Raw genomic sequence first — 22025 nt, forward strand, 5'->3', positions numbered from 1 at the left:
CCAAATATTGCTGACACAAATTTTTTATTTGTACATTGGATTGTAAAAAGTTACACCCTTCACTAACACTCACTTTCACTAAACACTAAAATGTAGTTTTTTATTTTTATTTTTTCAGAGCCATGGCCCGTGGTTAGCATATGTGCTCAAACACATTGCTGTGGTGTTCATGTGGTAGTCACAGGTTCAAATCCGACACACTTTGTCTCTCAGTTCCTTTGTCATCTCACTACTTCCCCTCTTAATAAAAATGGCGAAATTAAAAATGTAGCAATTCCTCCCACCTCGCTGAAGGACGTTGGAACTACAAAGAAGTAATAAAAATCAATACGGAGCTATTTGTGTTACGCTTTCTCTTGACACATGAGCAGAACTCATTAAGAGGTTGAAAAATGAGATTCTTTTAGGCGTCGCTCCCTTCACGCCATCAGACTTCTGCACCTGTGAGCAGAGCTGCTGTCAGGTGATGTTGTTTTTTTATTTCCGCATCTTTCCAGGGAGGAGCAGTGATTTGCACTAAAGCATGTCTGGCCTGTCGGTGTCGGGGGTGAAATAAAAACAACAAGTCTATAGAAACACCATCAGCGGTGTCAGATGGGGCAGGCAGGATGGAGCACTTATCACCTGCATCTTCGCTTCTCTTGCGGGTTATAGAGAGAGCTCTTTAAAAGCCTGTAGATGAAAAGAAGCTCTCAACACTCCCCCTCTTTCTATCACTTACTTTCTTATTTACCTTTGTGTGGTGTCAGCGGTATGCTTTTCGAGAGCAAAAAGGTGACTTATTTAAAGCTATACAGCAACGCTGTTGACTTTTTGCACTTAGCATGTATCTGTGTCTAGCAATTGTTATTGTTTTTTTATTTTATTTTTCCTTGCTTTTAAAACAATTTTTGAATAATTTCTTATATCTGGTCCAGGTTATAATGCTCCTACCATATGTATACTAAGTTCTGGCATTAGATGGCGCAGTCCGATAGGTCCTTAACTCATCTGGTAGCAATCACGTCGTCATCTACGTAGCGCAGCTGATTGGTTGCTGTTGCATCATAGGCCAATGAGCTGCGGCTAAACACTCAAATACCAGCAGTGCAGCCCACTTTCAGAAACCCCAGCTCCACCTAGATCTGACACTGAGGTTATTTCATGTATGTTACATCATGACACAGCAATGTCTGTGAAAGTATTGGCAGTAGCAAGTCTCAGCATATATATATATACAGTATATATATATATATATATATATATATATATATATATATATACATTTTCTATAGTAATAAAAGAGTAGTGTTGTTACGATACTATAATTTCTAACTTCGAAACGATACTTTGAAAAATATTGATATTCGATACCATTTTCAATGTTTATCAATTTTCGGAGTTTAACAATCTTTATCAATCCACCAAAAGCCGGTCGCAGAGGTGCACCCTCGCCATCTTTCCATTCACTTGTGCGTCACAAGTGAATGGAAATCGAATGAGACGAGTGCGTCACGTGTGGTGTTTGTCAACGTGCCTTTGGAGAGAAGTGAAAGTGAACGCTCGGCTAGTATCGATACTTCGGGAAATTAGTATTGGTACCGTTCAGTATCGATGTTTATCGAAATTTTGATATTTTTGACAGCACTACAAAATAGTGAGTTGTCACAACACACATACTCTCAACTGAGTATCTGTGTGACTGTGTGTTCTGATGCTAACCCAGGCCGTTACAGTCAAGCGTGTTCTTTCTCCACCGTGCCCTGCTTTGAACGGGGTTATTATCCCGCAGGAGTCTATACCATAGTACCTTTCCCCCCTTCCATCTGCCTCTGAAAAACAAACACACACACTCAGGGATCAAAGCAGAACCAGAAACGACTGCGCCTGTGCAGAAGTCGCCCTTAGCTTGAACAGACATTACTGAAATCCAAAAGTTGTGACCCCAGAGCCTGTTAGTGAGCACTGAGAGAAGCTGTATTGATTTGAGCTGAAAATGCCCTTCAGGGCCACGGCACACAGCAGGTGTCACAGAGGCAAACAGGCAGAGACAGCAGCAGCGCTACGGTGTGAGACTCAAACTCACAAACCGTCTATGTCAACAAGCTTGTGAACACAAGTGTTTTTTTCGGAAGATGTCGGCATAGGGAACCCTGGGCAAATTGGGATCATGAAACGATTTAGTGTTTAGATCAGCCAAAAAACATAATCTAAAAGTACATATTGCATCATCAAATACAGACAAATGCCAAGAGACCAAAGTTAGGACAAACGTGAAAGAAACCAAGAACAGTAAAGGCTCCAAACTCGCAAACTAACTACGGGAGCTTGATTTCATTCGTTTTATACTGCTGATAAACTCTAAACACTCTACACTCTTAGAAGAAATGGTTCTATTTAGAACCAGAAATGGTTCCATCCCCCGCTTCATATATGGAACTCCAAAATGGTTCTATATAGAACCATTTTTTTTGGTAAAAGGTTCTATTGGCCAAGTTTGGAACCCCAGGGTTCTATATAGAACCCAGAGGAACCCTTTTTTTAAGAGTGTATAGAACCTTTTATGGGTTCCAAATGATAGAACCTTTTCTTCTAAGAGTGTATGTGACTGAAATATATATGCAAGCAAGGAAGGAAGCAAGGAAGGAAAAAAGGAAGGAAGGAATATAGGAAAAAGGAAGGAAGCAAGGAAGGAAGTAAAAAATGAAGGAAGGAATGAAGAAAGGAATGAAGGAAGCAAGAAAGAAAGGAAAAAAGAAAGAAGGAAGGAAGGAATGAAGGAAAAAAGGAGGAAGGAAGGAAAAAATGAAGGAAGGAATGAAGAAAGGAAGGAAGGAGGCAAGAAAGTAAGGAAAAAAGGAAGGAAGGAAGGAAAAAATGAAGGAAGGAATGAAGAAAGGAAGGAAGGAAGGAAAAAAGGAAGGAAGCAAGGAAGGAAGTAAAGAAGGAAAAAAGGAAGGAAGGATGGAAGTTAGGAAGGAAGCAAGGAAGCCTGTTAACTATTATCAACTACTGAAGATTTTTGCTGAGTAGATTAGTTCAAATTAGCTAAACTGATTTGATGTCATTTGAAGGTAACACTTTTGTCCTCTCGAGTATTGAGGTTGGTTGCAGCCATGATAATAAAAAGAGCAGGACTGCATGCTTGCAATACATGAACTGTACAGTTGCATAGTGGCACGCATTGTGACTGGAATGAGATATCTTCTCAGTGGTAGATAGAGGATCTATTTGTAGGCAGAGTGTCCTTTTTCTTGTTATCTGAAGCTCGTATCTGAGTTAAGAGGGATTTTTACTCAGTCAGACAGACTATGGACTATAGAAAGAGATGGAAAGAACTCCACACATATAGTGTGCTGTGGACGAACAGGTCTCCAAACACCCGGTAAGACAAACTGAGCTGCAGGGTTGACACATTTCCTTTTGAAACTAGAAGCTGGGGCAGGATGAGGTTCAAGAGCTTTATCTTTTTTCTAAATAGCCAGTAGCATTTAGTTTACAGTATCACAGACGGGCAAAATTGCATTTAAAAGACCACTTTCACAATGAATGTGTTTGTTTGTGTCCAATTGATGGTTGCGAAAAGAAATAAAGTTAGCATTGTCAATTTGCTACTTGCCATTGCAAGTGAACAAAGATTTATGGGTCATTTATGGGAGGGACTTGCCATTGCATTTCCATTTATGGGAGGGACATTCTCAGTCAAGATGTCTCAAAATATCTTAGTAGATTTGATCTTACAGAAATGAAAGACTTTAAATGAGAACAGAAGTGCACTAGCATATAGTTAGCCTTGAAGCTAACACCCACTGACTGAAAGCTATAAAACACTAGTTTTGAATTGATGGGCTCTGAATAACCACATCACCTAATCTGAGCCTCTTTTATGACTTATGGAACGAGTGCCGAATATGTAGAGGTGGAATGTCCTTAAACTCCCGGCTCTTCGCGAAAATCCTTTTTGTGTCTCATCGCCAAAAGTGATTATGGGATATATTACCTCTGCTCTGTTTTACCTCCCTTTGGGATGAAAAGCTTGGTAGACTGATATTTCTTCAGATTTCAAGGCCAAGTCTTGAGCTAGACTGTATGATTGGGTTATTGTGTGAGATCTGTACCCATTATGTTTCGATGATGACTTCCTGTTTCTCTTCCCAGCGGTGGGACTCTGCTGACGATCAGCGGCACCAACCTGGCCACCATTAAAGAACCCAAAATCCGCGCCAAGTACGGCTCAGCCGAGTCCTTCCATGTAAGTATCCTTTTTTCCCTTCTTCTTTCCTGATATTTCTTCCTTCCACACCACTAGCCATATATTTTTCCCTTGTATTCCCACTTTTTTTCAGTCAGCCTTGTTCTCCTGGCACTGTTATCGCTTAAATGACTCCATAAAAGAGGCACACAATCCTAACCACCATTTTTATCTTGGGAAAGGTCTCATAAATGTCTTTCTGTTTCATTTTCTACACAATTCTTACTGTCCCATTGTTTAAATGACCTGTGTGTTTTCAACATCACATTAACAAACTGTTTTATGTAACATTTTAAGTATATCTGACATGGCTTTTGCTGTAACCATTTAATAAGTAAGGTCAATCAATTCAATATTTGAATGAAATTATTTACATTGTTAGTGTGTGTGTATATATATATATATATATATATACACACACATAACTAAAGGCAGTAACTATTTAAACCACATTTTATTTGTGGACTGATGTTCAACTGTCAACTTATTTTCATCACTCGGGAAACACTGGTCACAGACACAGAGATGTATCTTTAATTTTACCAAGTTGATTGCTCGCTAAAACCCCAATGGTCATCATGTTTTCAGGCTTTCATACTTTTTAAGTAGTCTTCCCATTAATGCCATCATTTTGTTCATTCAGACTAATTCGCGAACATGGAACATGCATGAAAACGAGCATGAACCAATCGCATGAACCAATCAAAACCATGAACCAACCGCATGAACCAATCAAATCCAATCATAGTGTGATGGAGGCATTGGCTCACATGACTTTCCCCCCATCCAATCTCAATTACCCCCCACTAAACCCACCGCACACTTTAGAGGCTCTGTCCGTTTTTTTGCACAGTCCTGAAATGTTTTTGTCGAAATGTTGCAGTTTTATAAAGTTTTGTCTCTCTGTGTTCCTCTTCTACTCAGAACTGCACTGTTTTCAACAACTCGGTTATGGTCTGCCTGGCCCCGTCGGTGGCTGATTCAGAGAGAGGCTTTGCAGAGACCGGCAGCGGACCAGATGAGATCGGCTTCTACATGGATAACGTCCACGCTCTTGTGGTCGTCAACGAGAGCTTTAGCTACTACCCGGACCCCGTCTTTGAACCCCTCAGTCCCACAGGCATTCTGGAGCTCAAACCAACATCTCCCCTCATCCTGAAGGTATAAGTCAAGATGTCGATGGATTGTGGGTATTGATGTGAGGTTCTTGTGGCCAATTTGAGTTTGAGTCATTTACTGATCATGTTCCCCCTTCTTCCGCACATACGAGTACACTTTAAAGTTACACTGTGTGATTTTTACCCCCATCTAGCGGTGTAAAGATATATGATCATCCAGTGAATATTAGTTTCTGTTCCTCTCAATTCTGATTTCGTTTTAACTCCTACGGTGGCCAATGTAGTCCAAGATTAAAATGGCTTCCAGTTCGACCTCGTCCATGAGTGTTAACTGAAACGTAAACGCGAAAGGCGAAGCTTGAATTAACGGGTATGTCCCTCTTTGGCTAATGTACTTTCAAGATGGAGGGGCGACATTAGAACCACTTACCCGTATGTATTTTCAATGGCATATTATACACTCACGAGAATACTTTATTACTTGAACGAAGTAAATATACATTAATGAGCACACATATTTTTCAAAGAACTAAGTGTTTTTAGCTAAGAATAAACTAAAAGAGTTACACAGTGTAGCTTTAAAATAGCTAATAACTCGAAAAAAAAAACCTGATATCTGATTCTCTCATCTTTTTTTATTGATTTTTCCGGTCCATACTTTCAACTTCTTTCATTCCTTCATTTCTAAACTTAAAAACGCTGATCACAGATACCAGCTGGTTTTGCCTGTAATAAAAGCTTCTCTTTGCTTTAAACCAACTGAGGTGAGAGTCGAAGCATGTCGGGTGATATTTCTTTGTTAAATGAAAATTTATTAACGAAACCTTTTTACTTAATGCCCGATCCCCCGTCTGGCTTATTGGGGGGAGAGAAAACAACCCGGTGCATTAGCAAAGCGAAGGAAAATACGAAATGCAATTTGGTGAAATAATCAGGGATATTCTGGAGACGCATCACATTCTCCACGCAATTAATTTCTCATCTAATTTGATCTGGGGTTGGTGGCGCGAACGAGATGAGAAGGGGAGAGGGAGCGGAATTTGCATTAAAGAGCGTCGTGCCACGGCATCATTGAACCCTGAGGATGGGGATGGGGGGGTGTTGGTGCTTTGCTGTCAACATTTCTCTTTCCTGTCCCGTCCGTTCATGTGGCTGCAGAGATTTCCGTCCTTTATTTTCCTTACTGTTTATCTCCATTGAGGAGATCAGTCACGGGATATCTGTTCAAGCCTCTGGGGTTTTCTTTGCTTTTTTTAAATCAATATCTACATGACCTTTACGTGTTCAAGGTTGTGTGATGCTAAATTTATTTCACACATAAAATAGTCCATCAATATTATCTTGAAAACCCATTCTGGTGCTTTAAAGCACATTTTCAGCTTAATGTCAATGAACCTTCTATAGACATTTTTCATATTTTTATTGTTGCTGTCAACACAAAAAATATATCAGTATAAATGTATTATTTTTACTTAATTAGTTTATTATGTTTTAAAGTATTTAATTTATATTGTTTTAATTATTAAAAATGAGGGCTGTCAAATGATTAATCGCGATTAATCGCATCCAAAATAAAAGTTTGTGTTTACATAATATATGTGGGTGCACTGTGTATAATTATTTTATATATATAAATACACACACACGCTTATATATTTAAGAAATATTTTCATGTATATACTGTATATAGATTTATGTATAATTTATATTATATATATATAAATATGAATATTTTATATATAAATAATATTTTTTTCTTAAATATACATGCATGTGTGTGTATTTATATATATATATATATATATATATATATATACAAAATAAGTATACACAGTGCACCCATATATATTATTTAAACACAAACTTTTATTTTGGATGCAATTAATCGTTTGACAGCCCTATTTAAACTGGATGTTGTTATAGTGTTTGTGTGCGTGTGTCTACTATTTATATTTTATTGATATTTTTATTGATTCATGTTTTATTACATTTTTATATAATATAAAATGTTTATTTGTAATAATAATAATAATATTAATAAATGCAAATATAAAATGTTCAACTTAAATTTCTGCATAATATATATAAAAATATATTACTTAGTAATACTTAAATTATTTATCTCTTTACAAAGAAAATTTGCAGTAATAGTTTTTTAATGGAAATTAGTTATATTTGCGCAGTTGATGCTGTTAAAGGTGAAGCTCAAATGAAAGCCCTGATGAGAATCATGTCAAAAAAGCAATGCATGTTAGTTGTAGTATTATTTGCTTCTGCTTTTTTTCCCCATATCTGATTATCTCTTTTTTTATTCATCATTGCAGGGTCGTAATTTGATTCCTGTCGCTCCTGGTAACTCCAGACTGAACTACACCGTGTTTATCGGAGAGACGCCGTGTGTCCTGACTCTCTCTGAGACCCAGTTGCTGTGCGAATGGCCCAACCTCACCGGCCAGCACAAAGTGACGGTATGTACTCAAGATCCTCAAGTTCACTCTCACCAAATGTCAAAAGATCAGAAATGACAACTGGCAGTCAGAAATGAACTTGACACCAACCCAGTGCCCCGCCGAAGGAAAACGTCTTGAAAGGACACTCTTCATCTTCTCGTAGCATGTCATTCGTTGTGATGGCTCTGAAAGCAGAATGCTTCAAGAAGGAAAATATTTACGCCTGTTTTCTGCATTCGTATTATTTTTGCACCAAATGTCACATTGGATTGAGAGAAATTGTATGAAATATATGTTTTTACAAGTGCTCTTTGAAAAATGCTGGTTCAAAAATAGACGTGTCTCTTTGTGTTGCAATCCGCGTGCGGCACTAAGAGGCGACGTGAAGCCAGGCCAGGGAGAGGCAAACACAGCTGTGCTCTTGTCCCATGTACATTGACCTACTTATGGGCCGCCCTTGGTGCAATGGATCACGTCTGGCAGCTCTCAGTGTGTGTGATTTCTGTATCTTTTGGCCTTTACGTGAGAATTAGTCGTGTGTGTACATGTGATCATGTGAGTGTGCTGATCACACAGCTGTGTATTGACTGCTGTGACCCCTGTTAAGAGAGTCTCTAGGAACTTTTGAATGGCTGGGATCTTTGACCCCATGCCTTCCCAGGGGTCCCTGCAGTTTTGCAGACAGCACACAACGCCTGCGATGCAATACGTACAGTCACGTAATGTCTGCAGTGGAGTTCTCTTGTAGTTCAATTCCACAGATTTATATTATGCGCTGTTTGCGCTTCACTTTATTTCAACACCCCTAAACCCAACGAAATGAATTTAATCATTTGTTTGTGCTACAGATATGAATGATACCTCAAATTGTGTGCTTTGTTGAGGAGAGGTTCAAAGGATTTATGTGATATAAAGTTATTACAGAATTTACATATGGGTTAGACACAGTATAATATATATATATATATATATATATATATATATATATATATATATATATATATATTACCTATTATTCTGTCTAAACCATACATAAATTCTGTAATAACACATAATTCATTCCTTTGAATGTAATATATATATATATATATATATATATATATATATATATATATATACATATACACGCACACATACACACACATATATATATATATATATATATATATAAACAGACCCCCTTAAATTTTTCACTCTTTGTTATTTTGCAGCCATTTGCTGTGGAAATACCATTTGATATTTCAGTTTTTCTTTTTTAATAAATGTGCAAAAATGTCAACAGTTTTGTGTTTTTCTGTTTTTTTCCCCCACAATAATGAGGGAAAAAATGAACTTAATTTTAGCAAATGGCTGCAATATAACAAAGAGTGAACAATTTAAGGGGCTCTGAATACTTTCCGTACCCACTGTATACAGTATATATATATATATATAGTTAACTATGAAGTATAGTTATGAAATAGTTAACTATGAAGCTTCTGCGATTAATTGCGATTAAAAAAAATTAATCGTTTGACAGCCCTAATATATATATATATATATATATATATATATATATATATATATATATATATATATATATAGTTTTAAACATTTAACCCTGGTGTAAAAACACTTTTTAAGGTAAAAAACTAAACAAAAAAAAAACACCTTGACATTATGTGAATTGATTTTTGCCAAGACAGAGCTGTGTAAACAATCACAAGGTTCCTTGTTAAATCTTCTGTTTTTGAAAATTCAAGCTTGAAATGATCCAGTAATAATAGAGCGTTTTGAACTAAATGGGTTTTCAATCTCCCGAGCTTGTCTCATAAATGTGATTGGCTCATAAAGTTTTAATTTGGGACTTGTGTGAAGCTGCTGTTGCATTCTTGATGCAAAAAGTAGATTCTAACAAATGAATTGCCCCAACAACATGATGAATGCTAATCGCAGCTAATTGCAGATCGCAGGCCGCTACACATTCGCTTCCTGCCTCAGTGAGTCAGGTCTCTTCCGTGCCTCTGTTACAGATCCGGGCAGGAGGGTTTGAATATTCCCCCGGCACGCTGCAGATCTACTCCGACAGCCTTCTCACCCTGCCTGCCATCATCGGGATCGGAGGAGGCGGAGGACTCCTGCTGCTGGTCATCATCGCTGTGCTCATCGCATACAAGCGCAAGTCCCGCGACGCTGACCGCACACTCAAACGACTCCAGCTACAAATGGACAACCTGGAGTCTAGAGTCGCTCTCGAGTGCAAAGAAGGTGAGATTAGTTATTATTAGGAAGACATATATCATTTAGGGCCTGCAAAGATGCTTCACATCCGCCCTTTATACAGTAACAATGCTGTCAATCAAATAAATTGCTTAATTAAATGAATTAAGTCATTGCGGAATTTACATACGGGTCAGACACAGATTAATTGCTTTTTTAAATATTTGTACTAAATTAACATGTCAAATGGGCTATATATATACAATTAAACATACACAATTTCATATATATATGTGTGTGTGTGTATATACATGATCGGTAAGATTTTTGATAATATTAATAAAAGTTTCTTGAGCAGCGAATCAAAATATTAGAATGGTTTCTGAAGAATCGTGTGACACCAAAGACTAGAGTAATGATGCTAAAAGAATTCAGGGATAAATTACATTTTAAAATAAATTTTAAAATTCTAATAATATTTCACAATATTACGTTTTGTTGTTGTATTTTTTTTATAAAATAAATGCAGCCTCTGTGAGCATAAGAGACTTCTTTTAAAAACATAAAAAAACATAAATTTAAATCAAATTTTCTGAAATGAATCAAATGTCAATTACATTTTTTCCTTTACATAAAGTATACATTGACTTGCCAAGTCATCTACTAATATAATAACACTAGTCGACCCTAATAAACTAATACTTTTGAAAATTTTTTTACACCCTGTCTGTAATACAGTTAAGCGTGGTGTTTTATGTAAATGACACTCGCTGTGATAAACGTCCACATCAGAGAATGTGATTTTCATATGTGATTTAAATTGCTGTTGAAGTGAAACCTGCGGGTCCTACGATCAAGCTCCACATTAACATCTTTCCGTTCTCTTGTCGCCATGGTGACACCATTATGGTTGTTAGCATGTCTTGGTAACAGGTTGGTGTTAGTGGGCTGCGCTGTTAAGGGATTCCGTCTTCCACCCAGTTTGAAATGCAGTTTCCGTATGCCGCAAAGGTTCCCAATGCCACACTCTACCTGGTCTCGTAGAGATGCATTGGGTCTAATTGGCCATTATCTTAGGACTGTCGACCCTCCTGGTCACAACCCTGTCAGGAGGATGAAAAAGCGTGGCGTGGCTAGCTAGCTAACAAACAGTCTTTTACACCGCAAAGGGGGAGAAGGCTGAATGTCAGAGGGAGAATGATGAAAGAAATTTGCTGCTTGCCAAATGGGTGAAGGAACCGGTAGACATTGATTAGCTGTCACGTTCTTTAGTCCTGATTCTCACTGATTGGCCGACCGCCTTCATTAGCGGACAACCTGAACGGTTTGTTATCGCAATGCCATTCAATCTGCGCATCAATAATTTATTTGCATCATATACACTGACATTATTTACAACCTCTGCAAAATATTTATGACCTCACCTTGGTTATTTCTCGTTTTGGGCTGGGAATGGATTTGCTTCGTTAATGACACGAAGCTCTCAAACCATTGGGCTGTCGAACCCAATGAGGTCAACAGGGCCAGAAAATGGGCTGCGAACAGGTCAATCTCACAAAACCCGTCAAGATGTCATATTTTACACCAACGTTACAAGAAAACATGTTTTAATATATTTTTTTAAAATATCGTTTTAACATATTTTAACACTTAAACACTGGGACACCTGGGACGTCATTTACTAGCCCCCTCCTCATATATTTTAAGTATATGAGGTTAGACATCATATACATAAAAATAAAAATGTCAATTAGATTTCCCATTCATTTTTTTTGTTGTAAAAATTGTATAGGGTCGCTAACAAACTGAGGTGTTTCTGGACAACAATAATTGAATCTTTAATGACTGAATGCAATTCACCTTTATTCCCCAAGGTGGCAATTTCTGATACACAATGATGAAGTGACGTTTCACTCATAGTTATCGCAGGCAGAAAACAAAATAATAGGGAGTATCGTCAGCAAAATTTAGCGATTTACTGCAGAGCAAGAACTGAACGCAATCAAAAATCAGTGTTACGGTCACTTGAAGTTTCAATCTGTATCATTTAAATAATCCAATTTTATATTTATTTTGTCTTAGAATGGATGAATTTACCAGATTTAAGAAAAACGACAGCATATTTTTAGTTTTTTTTTTTTTTACTCAACTCAAACAAATCCTCCTGGAGTTTGGATTTTTTCCTTTAGAAAGCTGTACTTGGATATTTTGTATTTCCAGATGTAATTTTGACTACATGTAACAATCCAATTATTTTAGGCGAATTTCAGTGAAAAGCTGCTGTTTTTTATTTCCTGACAATTTAGATGTGTCCAAAAAAGTTTATTAAGTAAAATAAATAGAAACATTGTAATAGAACACTGAAGCAAAATAAACCATATATATATATATATATATATATATATAAACACACAAACACACACATAGCCTAAATGATCTACTTTCACTTTACCTCAGTTCAAATTTTCAAAGAAAGATGCTAATTAGTCGTGCAAAAGACCAAGAACTATGTTTATTGGTTGAGTAGATGATAGTTTCAACCAATCTGGGCATGAGGGTGGGACTAAGCATCAACAGTCATTCCTGATTGGCTCAGAGGAACCTGATTGGGTTCTTTGACGAATCAATGCGTCATCACGCAATCACGTTCACAACGGAGCTTCTGAATGTCCAAACGCGATTAATACAGATATCACAGAAAAGCTCTGAATCTCCTCTTTATGGGACTTTTTAAAGCATACGGATTGGAGTAGCGGTTCAAAGGTTCTTTATCATTTAAGAACAACAGTCGGCGGCCGTATAGGTCTTTAAGGGTTAATAGTTACTTTGACATCAGCCCGAGTTTTCTATTATTGCAACAACAATCCATGAGTGTTAGATATAGATCCGGGTCGCTAAAGACCCGGATATGTAATAATGAATGGCGTGACATTCATGCATTTAAGGGAACAATTTTATATAATATATTTAGATTTTTTTTTTTTACACATTTCCTCCCCAAATTCTCATAACCAAAATTTGAGAAATAATAAATAAATTCTAGTTCTGTAAAAAAAGAACTTCATGGCTTATTCACCCAAAAGCGTCAGCGGCCTGCTTGAAAACCTGTGTTCCCAACCCTCAACCTCACCCTCTAGTTTGTCTGTATAGCATACGGAAGGGTGGATGCAGTCATGCTCAGTCATGGGGTGTGGACTGGCGAGAGCCATCCAGGGACATGCGATTTACCGTGTGCAAAGGCTTACTGAGCCATGATGCAGCCCATCAGAGAGCACAGTGGTACAAACAAACAAAGGATACGGCTAATGGCTAATTAGCCCGCTATCCAGCGCCGGTTTAGATACCGGGGACGCTCAGTGGGGATATCAGCTTCGCCTCTCTGCTTTACATTAGCCCAGAAATGTTAGTGCAAGCATGTGTGGACATCACAGTAATTGGAATTGTTTCACTTTGAGTGCTTGCAGAAAGAAACACATTATCAGCAGTGTACGAAACTTTTCATACGTGTTTTGACGAACAGCTTCTGCACTAAAGGAAATGTTTTGTTGGCTGACCTTGCCCAGCGCTGCTTCTTCCTGAGTGGTGCAATGTTTTGACCACTACAACAGGAAGCCTTTTGAAATTCGCATTCAAGCTGTCTGTAATGCGCCCTCGTGCTTTACGATCCGACACGCGCCTCTCCAAATAATGATGCGAAATTGAATTACTAAGCCATCCCTTATGTTGGAAATCTTTGTTAGGCCTTTCAAGTGCACTATTGAAGAGAAAGAACCATTGAATTAAAAGCTCTTTATGCCTGTCGCTTTCTCTTCTTCTTCTTTTTTTTGCATCAGGAGACTGAAAGTCCCGTTGGACAGTTCATCTTGAATAATATTTGTCTAGTATTTTTTAAGATGAGAAACCCTCACTTATAATAGGAGCTTCTTGCTTTAGTATTCATCTCCCAGCGGACAACGAGGAGGAACAACAGCTGGAGGAAATTATGCATGAAAAGCTCCGTTCCTTTATTAATTACCCACTCACACAATTAATTGACTTTCTTTTCCCGTGAACTTTGTGTCTAACGTCTCTTCCCTCCCGCTCTTTTCCAATAGCAAAACCAAATTAGTCATAAACTGAGTAAACAAACAGATTGACAGACTTAGCATTACTTCTGTTTACCCAATAAGAACTTATTATTTCACAATGCTCCCAGTGACCACATTTTGCAATAATTTTCCACCGCTTTATTTAAAGTTTATTTTTAACCATACGGAGGCTTAAGGCAAACCAAATTTCAATAATGAGATGTTTTATTATGTTCCCTAATACTTAATACTTAATAAAGATTGATATCAATCTTTATTAAGTATTAAGTATTGGGGAATCAATAATTTTATTAAATTGATCAAAAGATACAGTAAAGACATAGATTGTCTTTAATGTTGCAAAAGATTTTATTTTAAATAAATGCTGTTCTTTTGAACTTTTTATTCATCCAATCTTTTTTTGAAAAATTTAAATTTTTCATCCTAAAATAATGTTTTTGAACACAACTGTTTTCAACATTGATGATGATAATGAATGTTTCTTGAGCATCAAATCAACATATTAGAAGGATTTCTGAAGGATCATGTGACACTGAAGACTGAAGTAATGATACTGGAAATTCAGCTTTGCATTACAGGAATAAAACACATGTTAAAATATATTAAAATAGAAAACAGTTATTTTAAATTGTCATAATATTCAACAATATATATATATATATATATATTATTTTTTTTTTGGGGGGGGGGGGTATTTTTAATCAAATAAATGCAGTCTTGGTGGGCAGAGACTTTAAAAACATTTAAAATCGTACTGATCCAAGACTTTTGACTGGTAATGTATATATATATATATATATAAAATGTATTAGTCAGATAATGTTAAAAAATTTTCTTACTAGGTTTTCTTTTCTCCTAACAGCATTTGCCGAACTCCAGACCGACATCCACGAGCTGACCCAAGAGCTGGACGGGGCAGGTATCCCGTTCCTGGACTATCGAATTTACGCCATGAGAGTGCTGTTCCCTGGCATTGAGGACCACCCGGTGCTCAAGGAGATGGAGGTACGGGTCAGTACATCGCCATCACCACGGTACCCCTATAGAGCAGAACTAACAATGCAATCAAGAATAATCCGAGCCCTACTAATACTAGAAAAAAACAACAGCATCAGGCCCTCACGTATAGCTGAGATTGTATAAACTATGATAACTGCATTGACACCTGATCAACACTCTTGAAAGGTCACAATGTATACTGTAAATTCGGTTACCAATATTTTTAACATCAATGGCTTCTGATAAATGGGGTCAATGACTCACCAGAGAGAGTGGAAAATGCAGTTTGAACCTACAATTTGGAGTTGAAAGAGTTCAATACGTTACAGATTGTGACCTCTTGTACTATAGAGCCAGACGCTAATGACTGACATGAAAGAGCACGAGGTAACGAAAACAAGCAATGGTAAAAAAAACCTCAAAACGCACCGGTCAGCGCAATTAAATACTCCATTACTCCAACATGCTACGTCCTTCGGCCTGCGTACGGCAGGTCATGCTGTTGGCTTGTGGAGGAATCACATGTTTATTATTTCATCTGGGGTTTGTTTTCACTGTATTTGCCCCCGAGTCCCCGGCGTAATCAAGTGCCTATGCGCACGGCTCAGACCCTTATTGCTCTGTGTAGCTTCTCGCCCCAAAGCAACCTACAGTACAATCGGCCTCCCCGAGAGGCTGCAAATTTCATTCGGCTCAGCAGAGAAGAATTGAGGCACTTTATTAGTCTGTGTTGTTGGGAAAAAAGGCCTTTGTCAGGTTACATGGAACATAAAGTGCTGAAGGGGACAATAACAGACGTCGGTTCGCTTTGAAGTCTGATTCCGGCATCCTCGCACTGAGATTTTATTTGTTTTTGGTCATTTCTTTGGATTATAGCTCTTTGTGAAGTTCCCAGCAACAATGTGATATAATTACAGGTTTTACATTGAGGTAATAATTTTGCACCAATGAGATTTCTCTGTGGGCGAGGCTACTCATTAGATGAATATGCGCACAGTTTGGCTAAGGACACATGTAAGATGTGTTGCTTTTATTATGTTTGTGTAAACATGTAGCTTCCAGACATTGTAAAGGTAAGATTTATGAAAAGGTGAGGCAGATGAAAAGTGACAGGTGCTGCCCTACGGATCATGGAAGGACCCGACGCCACTTTTCGCTCCTGGACACAGAGGTCACGTCTGCTTCCTGCTGTACTCTTTCTCTCTCTGTCCTTTCTCACTCTGCATTTCCTTCTGTTGTGTTTTTGAGCTGCTAGCATCTTGGATTCCCTTTGATGTCAATCAGAAAGAGGCACGTCCCTCATGTGAACTTCTGCTTGAACACTAAAGGACTTTGTGCTTCAGAAAGGCAGAATGTGTCAATCAAAAGCAATGTGAAATTGAAATCGACCTGATTTACTTTTCTTTAAAAATTCCTCTTATTATACAGTGCATAACTGATCACTGAATGTTATAATAAAAAATATATTTAAATATTTAGTACACAATAAATCTGTTTATTTCCCAATTTATATTTTATTTTGAAATGTCCAAATAAAGCTGCGTTGAAACAATACGTATTGTGCAAAGCGCTATACAAATAAATTTGAATTGAATTGAATGTCACATTGCACAAGTTTAATGCACTGAAAAATGTTACTTAATTTTATCCACCTCTGCTATTGGCCAGTTAAAAAGATAGTCCCGCCGCCAAATTCATGGCATTGGCACTTCTTTGGGTTAAAAATTATCCAAAATATGCATAACCAGCCAGTGTTAAACTATTTGCTTGCCTTAGGTCGACTCAAAGCAGTAAGCTTGTAATAATGTTTTTAATTCCAATGGTACTGGTGGATTCCTGCAGGAGATTCAAGCATCTTTGCATCATTACGTCACATCTGTACACATAAAGAAGAGTCTCGGCTAGTAGGCTACATTGAGTCGTTACGTCACATCTGTACACATAAAGAAGAGTCTCGGCTAGTATAAGCTACATTGAGTCGTTACGTCACATCTGTACACATAAAGAAGAGTCTCGGCTAGTATAAGCTATATTGAGTCGTTACGTCACATCTGTACACATAAAGAAGAGTCTCGGCTAGTATAAGCTATATTGAGTCATTATGTCACATCTGTACGCATAAAGAAGAGTCTCGGCTAGTATAAGCTATATTGAGTCATTACGTCACATCTGTCCACATATAGAAGAGTCTCGGCTAGTATAAGCTATGTTGAGTCGTTACGTCACATCCGTACACATAAAGAAGAGTCTCGGCTAGTATAAGCTATGTTGAGTGGTTACGTCACATCCGTACACATAAAGAAGAGTCTCGGCTAGTATAAGCTATATTGAGTCATTACGTCACATCTGTACACATAAAGAAGAGTCTCGGCTAGTATAAGCTATGTTGAGTGGTTACGTCACATCCGTACACATAAAGAAGAGTCTCGGCTAGTATAAGCTATATTGAGTCGTTACGTCACATCTGTCCACATAAAGAAGAGTCTCGGCTAGTATAAGCTATGTTAGTCGTTACGTCACATCCGTACACATAAAGAAGAGTCTCGGCTAGTATAAGCTATATTGAGTCATTACGTCACATCTGTACACATAAAGAAGAGTCTCGTCTAGTCGGGTATATTGAGTCATTATGTCACATCTGTACACATAAAGAAGAGTCTCGGCTAGTATAAGCTACATTGAGTCGTTATGTCACATCTGTACACATAAAGAAGAGTCTCGGCTAGTATAAGCTATATTGAGTCATTACGTCACATCTGTCCACATAAAGAAGAGTCTCGTCTAGTCGGGTATATTGAGTCATTATGTCACATCTGTACACATAAAGAAGAGTCTCGTCTAGTCGGGTATATTGAGTCATTATGTCACATCTGTCCACATAAAGAAGAGTCTCGGCTAGTATAAGCTATATTGAGTCGTTACGTCACATCCGTACACATAAAGAAGAGTCTCGGCTAGTCGGCTATATTGAGTCATTATGTCACATCTGTACACATAAAGAAGAGTCTCGGCTAGTATAAGCTATATTGAGTCATTACGTCACATCTGTCCACATAAAGAAGAGTCTCGGCTAGTATAAGCTATATTGAGTCATTACGTCACATCTGTACACATAAAGAAGAGTCTCGTCTAGTCGGGTATATTGAGTCATTATGTCACAACTGTACTAGGGCTGTCGCGGTAACCGCAATAATGTAGTACCGCGCTTCTGACAAGTCAACCGCAGAGGATAGCACGTAACCGCAGCAACCGCGATATTCAAGTTTTGTTTTTTTTGTTGTTTTTTTTATAAGACTATACCCTCCTTGTTTTGAACTTAATGCATGTGTATTGAATGTTAAACAAGTTCATAACGTTAACAAGACTGTTTATCATGGTGATGTGTAGCTTACAGGCTTCACACAGACAGTGAATGAAAGAGATCGGCAGAGCGCGTCACGCGCTGCGCGTGCAATTACCTGCGTCTGTCTTTGAAGTCGTGAAAAGCTTGTCGTGTCAAAGGGAAGCGAAAAATTTGTCGCATCATCATTTTAACGTTCTCTTCACGGGTATTTTCCCATAAATCCGCGTCAGCAGCAGCTCTGGTCAGCATCCCACAACACAAGGAAGCCGAAATAAAATCAGTGAGTCACGCATTGAATCAATGGGTCTCTAATAAGTGAAGCATCAGCTTCAGCATTGCCTATGCGACGCATTGCTGCTCAGCTGAGCCTTGAAAAGTTGAATCTCAAAGTTAAAAATAAATAACATCTTGTTGAATCAGCTTTTTTAAACGTGTTCGTTGAATGAACGGTTCAATGACTCGCTCAAAGTCCGTTGTCATAATAACAATATGCGCGCTGAGTGAAAGTCTTTCAATGCGCATACTGTAGACGCTGTTTAGTTTCGGTTACATTGGTTACTGAAAATGTCCTCGTTTTTTCCACATCGTAAACATTATTTATATAGCAACAAAAACATATAATTATTTAAATAAATAAATAAATGGCGGTAATACCGCATATCGCGCTATTGAGCTACTCAACATTACCGCAAGGGAAATTCCATAACCGCGACAGCCCTAATCTGTACACATAAAGAAGAGTCTCGGCTAGTATAAGCTATGTTGAGTCATTACGTCACATCCGTACACATAAAGAAGAGTCTCGGCTAGTATAAGCTATATTGAGTCATTACGTCACATCTGTACGCATAAAGAAGAGTCTCGGCTATATAAGCTATATTGAGTCATTACGTCACATCTGTACACATAAAGAAGAGTCTCGGCTAGTATAAGCTATATTGAGTCATTACGTCACATCTGTACGCATAAAGAAGAGTCTCGGCTATATAAGCTATATTGAGTCATTACGTCACATCTGTACACATAAAGAAGAGTCTCGGCTAGTATAAGCTATATTGAGTCATTACGTCACATCCGTACACATAAAGAAGAGTCTCGGCTAGTATAAGCTACATTGAGTCGTTACGTCACATCTGTACACATAAAGAAGAGTCTCGGCTAGTATAAGCTATATTGAGTCATTACGTCACATCTGTACGCATAAAGAAGAGTCTCGGCTATATAAGCTATATTGAGTCATTACGTCACATCTGTACACATAAAGAAGAGTCTCGGCTAGTATAAGCTATATTGAGTCATTACGTCACATCTGTACGCATAAAGAAGAGTCTCGGCTATATAAGCTATATTGAGTCATTACGTCACATCCGTACACATAAAGAAGAGTCTCGGCTAGTATAAGCTATATTGAGTCATTACGTCACATCTGTACGCATAAAGAAGAGTCTCGGCTATATAAGCTATATTGAGTCATTACGTCACATCTGTACACATAAAGAAGAGTCTCGGCTAGTAGGCCATATTGAGTCATTACATCACACCTGTACAAAACAGTTTGTTTTTACTGTATGTTTTGATCAGTACAGCCTTCTTGAGCATAAAATAGATTTTTCAAAAACATTTCAAAATCTTACAGACTCCAAACTTTTGATCTGTAGTGTACATTCATTCTCGTGTTTAATGAACGAGAACCAATGTTGTGAAAGAATTTAGAGTCTTTGAAAGGAGCATGTTAAATGTACTGTAATTGATTGAATGTAATTGTTTCTTTTTTGTCCATTCAACAAAACACAACATATGTCATAATTAGCTCTACACTGTATAATCAGTTGCTCTGCGTGTTTTTTTCCCGCAGGTGCAGGCTAATGTCGAGAAGGCCTTGACTCTATTTGGTCAACTCCTCACCAAGAAGCACTTCCTTCTGACATTTATCCGCACGCTCGAAGCTCAGCGCTCCTTCTCCATGCGTGACCGTGGCAACGTGGCATCACTCATCATGACAGCTCTACAGGGAGAGATGGAGTACGCTACAGGAGTCCTCAAACAGCTGCTCTCTGACCTCATCGACAAGAACCTGGAGAGCAAGAACCACCCTAAACTGCTGCTCAGGAGGTGAGAGAGAACACACACAGATATACAGAGTTGGCCAATCAAAATAGAGAGGTTGTTTAGATTTAAAAATCTTAAAGGTACAGTAGCAAAAACGGAATTCTTCCCTGCTTTCTAGTATGCGAAAAAAGTAGTATGCCAAAAGAGTAGTGTGTCCGAATACCTAGTATTTGAATAGTCCCCGGATGACTTACTTCTTCCGACGAGGTTCTTACGTGTTCAATTCGATTCAATTCAAGGGGAAATGTACACATCACAGCAGCACATACCACATAGTAATAACAAGGATGTGTGCTTTCAATGGACACTTTACTATCCGATGACTTTATGAATGGAAGTGAAGCGACACAACTGACGCTTGTAGGTCACGTGATTATGACAACATGGCAGATGTAGTATGTCCAAATTTCATTCATACTACCCATATTTATACTATATTGAACATACTTTTTTAAAGTAAATTCAAATTCTACTCAGTATGTGATTTTGGGCGCACTAAGGGTCATAGAGAGGGTAGAATATAGTACTGCAAATCTAATAGGGCTGTGAACCGATTAATCGCGATTAATCGCATCCAAAATAAAAGTTTGTGTTTACATAATATATGTGTGTGTAGTGTGTATAATTATTTTGTATATATAAATACACACACACACATGCATACACATTTAAGAAATATTTGCATGTATATACTTTATATATATATATATATTTATACAAAATTAATATTATACATAAATATAAATATTTGATATATTAATAACATATATTAATAACAAATATATACATCCGTATGTGTGTATTTATATATACAAAATAATTAATCACACTACACACACATATTATGTAAACACAAACTTTTATTTTGGATGCGATTAATCGCGATTAATCGGTTCAATGCCCTAAAATCTAAATTTAAAAGTAAACTTAAAATGATACAAAATTCCCAGCCTAGAAAAAAACCTAAAATTTTCTCCCTGACACACAAAAGTTCATGTAAGTCAATACTCTCCATCTCACCCGAACGTCAACCCTTATCTAGCGCACTTACCGAAGTACGCTAATGAGCTATTCAGTACACTTGCCCCTCGTGAAATACATGTTGTCCCGCTCCATTCACCTTATCTCCCCTTCACCATTTTATTAATGAGCATATAATTTAATAATAGGCCCTTATGTAAGGAAGTAATGGGAGTTGGTAAGTCTATGTGAATGCATTATTGAACAGCAGAAAAGGCTCCTGGTGGGCTTGAGGGAGGAAAGAGCCGCAGTTTGCAGCCCGCACTACTAGCAGTCGCTCTCGTTTGCCAGCTACAGACGAATTGAAGTCCATTAATTACGGCGTGCTTTAATTACTTCTGTTCTGGGGAAGCTTTTGGGGGGTCTTCGGCTAGCGACAGGTTGGCCATTAATGGAAGACGTCGCCCAATTACTGTAATTGTCTGGTCTTAATGAAGATTGGTGGTTTGTTTTGGGGAAAAGTGTAGT

General features: G+C 37.8%; 1 protein-coding gene across 2 annotated transcripts in view; it reads left to right on the forward strand.

Annotated features, from left to right (window-relative positions):
* Positions 1-22025, forward strand: part of plxna1a (plexin A1a) — a 266208-nt gene that overhangs the window by 218204 nt on the left and 25979 nt on the right. Inside the window, exons 17-22 of one of the 2 annotated variants that reach the window (XM_039651985.2) lie at positions 4138-4231; positions 5156-5392; positions 7674-7817; positions 9812-10046; positions 14949-15097; positions 20284-20540. In XM_039651985.2, coding sequence (XP_039507919.1) covers positions 4138-4231; positions 5156-5392; positions 7674-7817; positions 9812-10046; positions 14949-15097; positions 20284-20540 — 1116 coding nt within the window. The remainder of the gene's footprint in view (positions 1-4137; positions 4232-5155; positions 5393-7673; positions 7818-9811; positions 10047-14948; positions 15098-20283; positions 20541-22025) is intronic. The other variant, XM_039651986.2, reaches the window with a different exon arrangement.

The sequence above is a fragment of the Pimephales promelas genome, chromosome 20, assembly GCF_988280905.1.
Source record: "Pimephales promelas chromosome 20, fPimPro1.hap1.1, whole genome shotgun sequence".
Lineage (NCBI taxonomy): Eukaryota > Metazoa > Chordata > Actinopteri > Cypriniformes > Leuciscidae > Pimephales > Pimephales promelas.